This window comes from Magallana gigas, chromosome 5 (assembly GCF_963853765.1).
Source record: "Magallana gigas chromosome 5, xbMagGiga1.1, whole genome shotgun sequence".
NCBI lineage: Eukaryota > Metazoa > Mollusca > Bivalvia > Ostreida > Ostreidae > Magallana > Magallana gigas.
In genome coordinates this window covers 20,000,847-20,011,497 of record NC_088857.1, presented here as the reverse complement: position 1 = coordinate 20,011,497, position 10,651 = coordinate 20,000,847, and the positions used below count along the sequence as shown (strand labels likewise).

At 30.8% G+C, this 10,651-nt stretch overlaps 1 protein-coding gene across 2 annotated transcripts; it reads left to right on the top strand.

Moving 5' to 3' along the window:
- The first annotated feature begins 1,176 nt into the window (after positions 1 to 1,176).
- LOC105322290 (neural cell adhesion molecule L1) lies at positions 1,177 to 10,462 on the top strand. Of its 2 annotated transcripts, none has more exons than XM_011420934.4 (12): positions 1,177 to 1,737; positions 2,458 to 2,575; positions 3,259 to 3,437; positions 3,582 to 3,767; positions 5,253 to 5,375; positions 5,673 to 5,775; positions 6,683 to 6,864; positions 6,998 to 7,156; positions 7,320 to 7,454; positions 7,956 to 7,982; positions 8,409 to 8,546; positions 9,574 to 10,462. In XM_011420934.4, exons 1-12 carry the CDS (start codon positions 1,674 to 1,676, stop codon positions 9,651 to 9,653), a joined length of 1,494 nt encoding a protein of 497 aa, XP_011419236.3. In that variant the 5' UTR covers positions 1,177 to 1,673; the 3' UTR covers positions 9,654 to 10,462. The 2 variants fall into 2 exon arrangements, with proteins under 2 accessions (XP_011419236.3, XP_011419235.3); XM_011420933.4 differs by having other exon boundaries at positions 1,188 to 1,737; positions 7,956 to 8,093.
- Positions 10,463 to 10,651: the final 189 nt, after the last annotated feature.

Here is a 10,651-nt window from a genome sequence, read left to right as displayed (position 1 = left end):
CTCGGTAAATCTTGAAAATTGTTTTTTAATTGTTTAATTTTTTTAGTTACATATCTTGGTGAAGAAATATATATGAGCCAGTGTATGAGAAAAGGGGTCTTATGACATAACGTCATAATGCAGAGAAAACGTCATAAACGTCGGCAACATTTCGCGACGTTGTTTATAATTTGTAACACTCAAAACATGATTTTATGATTTTTATGTCATAAGACCCCTTTTCTCATACATTGGCTCATATTAATAATATGAAAAAAATATTTTGCTTCCTTTTTTAGGCATTGAAATACAAATAAATCCTAAAACTAGCATATTGATGCATTGTTGATTTTTGGGGGTTATTCTATTTTATCAAATTTCGAATACAGCAATTTTCATGTATTTCGTTACCACTTATAGGAATAATAAAAAATACCATTCAACATAGAAGCCTCAATATTGCAATCCTTTTGTTTGCTTTCAAATAATATGCTAATGATATCTTTTTTGCTTGTGACCTTTCATTGTTTATCTATAAATACCTAAATGTTGTACATGCACTCTTATCTAGGTTTTCTTCAAAATCATTACAAGCAATTAAACAATTTGGAAAGTAAAATTTTGTAAAAATATAGAAAGCTTTTATATATATTAAAATACAAATTATTTATTTCAAATAATTTATTTTTCAATTTGTCTTATTCCGAATTTCCTCAATCAATTTTCAAAACTTTGCCCTTTTTGGGTGGAATATTTCAAAACACCGAGTAACATAAGGTATCATCCAGTAAAATGATCAATTTAGATAATAAGGTACATATATACTGAATGTCTCTAACTAATTTCCAATTAAACTTACATACATTTTGTACCCTTTACTTCAAATATAAGATTGAAAGTACAGTTATTAAATTTTTAATGTTAAATATCTAATAGCATCAGCATGCATGTATCTAGAAAGATGGTTACAAAATATGTTTGATTTGATAAAAGTAAAATAATTTAATCTTAATAATTTTAAAAATCATTACATCTAGTTTTGTGAACCATGATGCATGTATGTATGTCTCAGAATTCACAACACATAAAAAATAAACTGCATTTTTTTTAAATTTGTCAATCGCTGTAGTGGTAACAGACAATTTTCAACAACTGAATACAAAAGCCACTCGATAGCTCCTCCTTAACCGTCTACTGATAATAAAAACAAAAGAGTGAAATGTACTATGATTATTAGAGACTTGAAAGAGAGACACAACCTCTCGAGTTAGATATCGTCGATGCTGAAATTTAAAGGATCACAAGAATTATTCATGTCCAGGATGTTTTTCAAATCATTCATGTATACAATGTCAAAACAACGATCCATGTCTAATTTCTAAATTGGTGTATGTTTCCCTGAAATGCATAAAAGGAAGTTTTTCAACAGTGCTTTGATGAAATATTCTGTAGGAAAAGGAAGAGAACATTTGTCATCAAAAATCCGAAGTTGAAACTATGATTTAAAACAGCGCTGATAATACTACGTGTATATATATATATATATGTACTGGGTTTGGTGATTCGGTTTAATTCACTAACTATTATTTGCCTTGATAAACTGTAGTAGCAACAAAATAGGAAAGCAAAAAATCAACAGAGGAAGAAAATTCGTTCACTTTGACCATATTAGTAATTTGTCTACAAGAAAACCAATGGATTGGACACTTTTTCTAGGACTGTTTCTACAGACTCTCATTTGTACTGTCATCGGCCAAGGTAAAAAAAACATTTGTTACATAACTATATTGACAAACAAGTATATATAACTCTTGATAAATTATTTATACAGACACATTTTATCTAAAATCAAAGGACTTTGACCTTTTATGAATTTAAGCAGACACATTTTATTTGAAAGCAAAGAATGTTTACCCTACAGTAAAACATGAAACAGCTAGGAGAACAAATATTAGTTTCCTGTGTTTGTTGCTTTGTCAAAAATATTATACCGATGAGAATCCTATCAATTGCAGGAAACACACTTACAACAAATATGCATGGATTGTTAAAGGTCAAGTACAACATGTATGTCATTTTGTGTACAATATTACACACTTAAAAAAAATTCGCGTTGGTGCCATCCACAATAATATGCTTTATACTGAAATCATTAACGATATTTCACGAGAGTTTACCAAGGATCAATGATATAATGAGTCATTATTAAATTTAAAAAACTCAAAAGTAGCAAATACATATGTATATTGAGAGGGTGAATTTTGACCTAACGGATAACTGAAAAAATATATTTAGCGGTTTTGTGTTAAATAACATATGTAACATAAGTCAACTTTTAGAGTTTTCAGATTTGTAAATGGTAAGCTCTATAAATAGATATAGTTGTGTGTACAGTTTCCTTAATCGTGTTTTATGCAAAGTAAACACTTAAACACAATTAAAATCATTAATAATATCCAGTTACATATTCTATTACAGATTCTAGTCAGATGCCACCAAACATGACCAGTATCTTTAACGATGAATACTCTTTCCCTCGAGATTCCAAATTAACTGATGCTTCCTTTAACTGCAAGGCAGAAAATGGAAGGGTTCTGTATGTTTTTCATAATTATCTGAAACAATAATATGAAACGTATGGCTAGCGGTTTTATTTTTCATTTGTCTTCACAAATTGAAAAAAGATAATTGTATACTACATTATTTAATACAACTTCCGAAAATACAGCATTGCTACTGTAAATGTTTGCATGTTGGATGGGTAAGCTTAGCCTAGTCAAGTGGGTAATAGTAAGATAAAATCAAACTCTAGATGTTTTCACAAAAAAACTGCAATTCAAATTCAAAATAGTGTATCCTTATGCAGTTGAATTTGTTTCATGTTTATCAACATAACACCGAAGTTGCATCAAAGAAGGTTTTAGGCATATCACATTACTTGTATAGGAAGATAAGGAATTTAAAATATAACTAAAATATAATTTTAGATATGTTTAACTATGATTCCTTAATATTCAGATATTGCAAGAATTTTAGAAAACCGATTTAATATCTCAAATGTGCGACTTGGAATCTCCTTTGTAAATATGAGAATTGATACCCTCGATATTCCAAAATATGATTTGAATTTGCAGCAAAACGGTTTGGTAGGGTGCATCCAAAATATTTTTATGCTACATTTATAAAGGTAAAGGTGGTCCAAGTTTTGAGAAAAAAAAATAAATATTTGAAATATACACGTTTTGTTAAATCTATTAATCATTTTCTTTAATTAACTAGATATGTTTGGAAAAAAGACGGAGATGTGGTACAGAATACTCAGTTTGTTACAGTGAACAATTCAGTGGGAATTCTTAAGTTTGACAAGATGCAAAACGAGGACTATGGAACTTACCAATGCTTTGCTACAAATGATTTCGGAACAACACTTTCAAAGCCATTCAAAATAATGGAAGCAAGTTAGTTGAAACAAAAGTGTATTATTGGTATTGCATCTCAGCATTATATATTTGGGACTTCTCAGTTTACATTGTTAATGAGTTTTAGTTTGCAATGTAATATTTTGATTCAAAACGAGTTTTTGTTGGGTTTTTTTTTTGCAGGATTAGGAAGTTTTCCCACTTCTCAAACTGAAGAGATAAAATGTGAAGAATTTAAGCATTGCAAAGTAGAGTGTCGACACAAGCCAACGTGTTTGCCAGAATCACAGTGTAAAGTGGAATGGAAAATTGGAGAAGGAACTAAGACCAATGTAGAAATAAATAAAAGGGTTGGAGTTGATGGAAATGGTTTGTGAATCAGATCAGAAATAGAATCTTCACATATATTTAAACTGCACATAATAATGTTCCTGGTTCGTGCACTAATCTCTTTTTTTAATACTCCATGGCGATTTGTTTTATTATAGTGAATTTCCTTGTTAGCACATCAGTTCGTCATATTTAATTCTTTCTGTCAACGGTTCTTAAAAAGAATTACTTGTTATGTATGAGGCGCCGTTTTAATATTTTTGAAGTATTTTCTGATATCAAAAAATAAATATTTGATATCAATAATTCGAATTTTTGATATCAAAAAATAATTCTTGATATCATAAATTAATTCTTGATATCAAAAAATCTATTTTGTGATATCAGAAAATCATTTTTTGATATCACAAATTCGAATTCTTGATATCAAATGATTTTCTGATATCACAAAATAGATTTTTTGACATCAAGAATTTAAGTTGATTTTTTATATCAAAAAATTGAATTCTTGATATCAGAAAATCATTTTTTGATATCAAAAAATCGAATTCCTGATATCAGAAAATCATTTTTTGATATCAATAAATCATTCACATTTTCTGATATCAGAAAATCTATTTTTTGATATCAGAAAATAAGACTTAAATAAAATTACTATCAACTTAATGAATGCTCCCTGTAATGCAACTTTTGTAATTTGTAAGATAATGTGTTTCAAGCCTGTAGATGTCTCTTAAGAATAATAATGAATGCCTTATTTTAAACCTGGTTTCATTCTGGCAAGTTTTGCACATATACAATGATCAACACTGCTTTCTTTGCGATTTGCTGTGAATATTGAAAAATGATGGCCTCGCATAATATAAAGAGTTATACAGGCGTACAGTTAGCGCTTTCAATACATAAGACCAGAATTATCAAGAACACTTATTAAATTTTACATTAAAATAAATAAAAGACAACAAATATTTAAATGCAAATCTGGCTCTGTAGTTCGGCAATTTAATTTTGGGTCAAGGGAGTATTCATTAAATAGGTGAAATTTATTTGCCATTTTCTTTGAATTTCTGATATCAGAAAATATAATTCTTGATATCAAAAAACCAGTTTCAATTTCTGATATCAAAAAATCATTTTCTTATATCAAAAAATCGAATTTCTGATATCAGAAAATGATTTTTTGATATCAGAAAATCGATTATTTGATATCAGAAAATGGATCGTATTTTCTGATATCAAGAATTCGAATTTCTGATATCAAAAAATCATTTCCTGATATCAGAAATTCGAATTCTTAATATCAAAAAATCATTTTCTGATATCAGAAAATACCTCAAAAATATTGAAACGGCGCCCCATAGTTATGGGGTTTTTTTTCTGAATATCCCCACAATAATGTTCCTTCATAATTATATCTTTCTCATGAGCCAGAAATGGAAGTATATTTTTGTTTATTTAAAATCAACATAAAAAGCACCAAAGGTGACAAACCTTAAAGCACTAGTATTTGTTAATTATCAATAGGCGATCTTCATTTTCTTTGGACAAATATGAGTGACTGGACTGGTCAACAGTACAGGTGTGGGGTGTGGCATGAGCAACTTAAGACATTGGTTGTTGGAAGTCAAACAAGTCTAAAAATTGACAGTGAGTGTTGTTTTGTTTCAAACGAGTTTCTCTTTACACAGGAATGAAATGGTAAAACCTTGCTTCAATGTATGTGTAAAGGTTGTGACTAATATTTTGGAGGAAAAAATTATATTCTCCCTTTAAAATTTGTTAATGGTTATTATACAACTTAAACCTGAATCGATGTACAAAATCTACTTTATAGATAAATCCTTTACTCGTATTTGGTGCATTTAAATAATAAGAAAATCGTTATTCGGTATACTATAAGTTAATACCTTGCAGACATATATTAAATGCTCTTGGATGTTTAAGGTTCAACAGCAGTTCCAAAAGTAGACCCAATGTTGGTGTTCAAAGAAAACGGCAAAGCTCTGATTGGTGAGAAGGGCGTTCTGAGATGCATGTTTTCTGGATAGTGAGTACGCTTTTGTTGCTTTTGTTGCTTTTACAATACAGAATTCGATCACCAGAAACTTGGGACCAGCAGTCGCATATTTTTATTCAATGAACATTTTTCTTAATCTTACGCTGAAAAAAATAGTTTAGTTTAGTTTACATAAATTATTTTAAACAAACCATGATGTTTAATGATGCTGTTGGGGTAATTGGAGAGATTTCCTCCACACAAGTACGTGGCAAGAAGAAAAGAACAGTATATGAACCATTCATGAGAACGCGAAAAATTTAGCGAGTATTTGGGACTGGTCATGGATTTCTGACGTTACTCAAATTGGGTTTTGCTTTTTAAAAATGTAAATAAAAGAAATACATGTATTCCTCTCCCGCACTAAGATAGATAGATAGATAGATAGATAGATAGATAGATAGATAGATAGATAGATAGATAGATAGATAGATAGATAGATATAACTTCTTTAGATTTTGAAGGCAAATATTAAAGTTCCTCGTACAATGTAATTGAATTAGTAAGGGCTATATTCTAAAACTTTTTTCTTGAAAGTGAAGTGCTTACTGTGGTTCCATAACCGTTCATAACCCGTTGGCATAAACAAGTGTAAGAAAATGTCTGATCAATGACCCTTTCAATACAATCTATTATTAGTTATTGCAATCCAATAAACTTTTAACTTTGAATAACTCAACAACGAAATCCACTAAAATTAGAATTCAAAATATTTAACTTGATAAACAACAGTGTATACTACTACTGTCTATAGTACACAATTTGTAGGCTGTAGATTCTTATTACTTGTTTACACACTAATAATTAATGCAGAGTGTATGTACGTACCAGCATTTGAAAATGGAGAAATCTAATAAGATCAAAGGGGAGAAATACAGTTACATTCTCCATTTTACAGCCCTAGCCCAGACATCACGTGGATTTCCCCGCAAAAGATGAACATTGACAATGCCGACGGCAAATATGAAATCAGTGACTTCGGCAGAGTGCTCACAATTTTGCGAGCGGAATCAGAAAATGAAGGAAAATACACTTGTAAACATTCGGGGAAAACCGAAACTGTCTTTTTGAATGTCACATGTAAGATTTTTGTTAAAATTTATATTTTTAATTTGTTAAAAAAAATTTGGTCTGCATGATTTTAAATACTTCCATAAAAACTATTTTGGTAAAGACTGGTATGTACAGTGAGACTTCTGATCGGAATTTACAGCTGCTCCCTTTCTAAATGGGAGCCATCAGATGCAAGATTTGGTGGTACCAGAAGGACAGATGGCCACGTTCCGCTGTGAGGTTGAGTCCTTGACCGATGAATTACCACCAACTCGACCGACTTGGAAGAAAAATGGAGTTGATTTAAAGATAGATGGAGGTTGTAATTTTGTATCAGAACGACGACTTTGAGATATTATTGGGTCATAAGAATAAAATAAATTCTCGTGTTAAAACGTACTCAGATGTTTAAATGTGAACATTGTAATTCAATACGTTTTCGCTCCGTTGATACATATCGATAACTTCATGTTTTAATTTAGGAAAGTACCTATTGGGAGAAAATAGTCAAGTGTTGAGAGTCAAAGATGTTCAGAAGTCAGACTCGGGGGTTTACCAGTGTATGTCAGAAAACAGCGAGGGTGTTCTACTGAAGGAGGCCATACTTAAAGTTACAGGTAAGCTGCTGAAATACCTACAGGCTGTCATGAACATTTTTATAAAGTTTTTAATGCTAATTGACAAAATCAATACAATAACGTAGTAAACTGTATTTTAAAAAGAACAATGTCAAAAAAGTGCAATACCCTTTAATATACTACCTCTTGCTGTAGTTTGAAAAATTCTTGTTATATTGATCGAACTTTTACCGACAGAATCTAAATAACATAAAATGAACACATTAGACAATGGCTGTTTAATATGGAGCGATCATTGTTCATGGCTAGGATGGTAGGTTTCAGCGGAACACCTTGCCTTGCCCATGTACGAACACTTCATTTAACATTCTCTCAAAGAATGGTATGAGCACTAATATACACTTGTTACTTTTCCTTGCCGTCCCTATTTTACACGAAAATCGGGACATTAGTTTGAAATCATAATTTGCGGACGTGGCCTCACGAAGTACAATGAATTCGCAGTAATTTAATAAATTGTAAAATTTTGGTTAATTTCAGATCCGATAAAAACCACCGTGGAGACAGGTATCATCACCATCAAAACGACCATCACTTCCACTGATATTTTTACTACAGATATTGCTCATACAGAAATTGTTAATACAGATATTAGTTCTAATATCATTACTACTAAGGGTGAGACTAGTTGCACTTCATTTAAGTTTCGTTTTACCACAAAATATTTGTTATTTGCTTCAACGTTTAGCACAACACTTTCAATACACAATTAACTCTGTATACTTCCAGAATATTTCTGTATAGGCCTATTCATTTATGACAGTTAAAATGCTAGGTTTTATATTAATATTACTTAGTCTACACTTCATGTGAGATATCTTTTTTAATATAACCAACACTGCATAACTGTCGATACGCGAAGATATATTGATTTATATGTATATGCTAATTCTTTGAATTCCAATCTTGAGATCTTTACATTCTTATTTCGAGTTGTCCCAAAGACGCAGAATTCCAAAGAAACCGGTTCAAACGCCGCTGTCGCCATCATCGTGGCCGTTCTAATCTCCATTATAGTCCTTGTCATCCTCGTTTTCGTTGCTCGGAGAATTCAACAGAGAGGCTCCTCTAGTAAGTGGGTGGTTTCGTAAATTTTCAAAGAACCGCTCATTTCATATTTGATAACAATAATATGAATTGTGGCAACGCACTTTGAAAAAACTTTAAAGTGCGTTGAATTTTGGACAAAATCAACGCACGTTGAAATATTTTTTCAAAGTGCGTTAAATTTTGGACCAAGTTAACCTACTTTGAATTTATTTTTTCAAAGTGCGCTATGAAGGTACATTAACATCTTTTAATATCGAGACACTTAACGCACTTTGAAAGGAATATGTATAAATCACAAATTCTGGAATTAAATTCCTAATTTGTTGTTAGTATGATGATTTGTCAACTCTAATGAATCTAATTTAGCGTCTTCAAAAACGGGGATAGGGGTGGGGGTGGAGGTGAACCAAAGATACAAGTCAACTACCAGTACATGTGTACTTCATTTTATTGATTACAGGAAGCGCGTTAACGGATTATGTAAATTTTTTCTGCAATGATCGCTACCTTCATAACCCTATTGATTCATCAAAGAAAGCATTTTATTGATTGTATTAACATCTTTCTTTTAGCTAATTGATAAATTGATTATGAAAAGTAAGTAAAATTCATTAAATTACAGTTTATGTATGTAATTAAGTACGTTAGCTAAAAGAAACAGCCAAATCGTCTCCTGTGAGACTTTGAGACTGACATCGTCATCATCATTTCGTGCAGTTCGTGATTTTTCCTAGGTCGCTGTAAGTTTGGACCAATCGATAAACAGGGCGTGTCGATATCTTTCCTGTCAGTTTCTTGTCAGTTTCAGCCGCTGTAGATTTCGGCCAATCGATAAACGGGGCGTGTAGATTTCAGTCTGGCTCTTTCTATAATGATTTGAACCACTTTGATCCGACAGTATTATTACATCAATACAATTCTTGTGTATTCAATACAAATGTAATGCGGCACATGAATAATGCCGGTATTATTTTACGAAAAAATCTAGTACTTTCCTGGTTTCTATCATACAGTATGATATAAATGTATTTCTCTACCATTTTTTTAGTGGATAAGAAAGAACTTGCCACTGGACACGACTCTGAGAACGAACGGAAAGAAACCTCGCTCAAGGACCAACCAGTGTAGTGGAATTGACCGTTGAATTGAAAAATGCATACATTATTAACTTTTTGTGCATGAATAAAAATTTGTGGAAGCAATGAAGCAATTAAAATGATTGCATTAATTTACTTTTACAGTAAACCTAGTAATTTATTGGGTTGATTTTATGCATGCATATAATTTTTAATGACCTCAAACAATTAAATGTAAAATCTACCTTAAAATTCAAAACATGGAATTTTTTCCTTATATATTCCAAAGAAGTAAAGACAAATTTTTAAACATTTAATCAATAAGATTTATAAGAGCTCTTAGTCTTTTAAAATGATATACATGGAGAGAGAGAGAGAGAGAGAGAGAGAGAGAGAGAGAGAGAGAGAATAGCTTCAACCATGACCCCTCTCTTTGTCAAGACAAATAATTTGATAAAAAAAAATATAATTATGTAGAAAAAGGTTTATTTGTAAAGTATAATCACTTTGTAAAACATCTAGCTGGTAATTTATGAACCATTGTAACTACATGTAACATTATGAGTTATTAGTACTAGTGTCACTGTATATTTTTATGAATTAATTTCATACCTTGTAACCGAGAGATTTTACTAATCTACTTCCTATATATTTTGATGCAGAACAGAAATGACATGTGCACAAACAAATTTCTACTTAAACAACACATATCATACAGTTTCTTACGAATAAATGCATGATTTTTGACCGTATTCTTCTTTGTGTATGATTCTGATTTTGTATTTTTCCTGCGACTTGAGATTTTAGTCATTTTATTCAGTTCATTTGTTTCGTATTTAAAATAAAATTTTATATCCTGCTGGTTGCTTCTAAAATTCTTCACATATACAATACATGTATTTTATATAACTCATTGAATCTTACAAAATGTCATGCTTTACCCAGAAGACACTAAAAATTGTCAGTATGAGTTTGTAGCAGGATTTTAAGAAGTATTTTAAATTTGCTGAGTAGAGTTCACTAAAATTCTACCCAAAGTTTCAAGTGTTG

Excerpts from the sequence above, each read along its gene's own strand:
- LOC105322290 (XM_011420933.4), top strand. The coding sequence starts at position 1,674 with ATGGATTGGACACTTTTTCTAGGACTGTTTCTACAGACTCTCATTTGT. Across the intron at positions 2,576-3,258 it reads GCAGAAAATGGAAGGGTTCT|ATATGTTTGGAAAAAAGACG; the intron begins GTATGTTTTTCA and ends TTAATTAACTAG. Across the intron at positions 5,776-6,682 it reads AGATGCATGTTTTCTGGATA|CCCTAGCCCAGACATCACGT; the intron begins GTGAGTACGCTT and ends TCCATTTTACAG.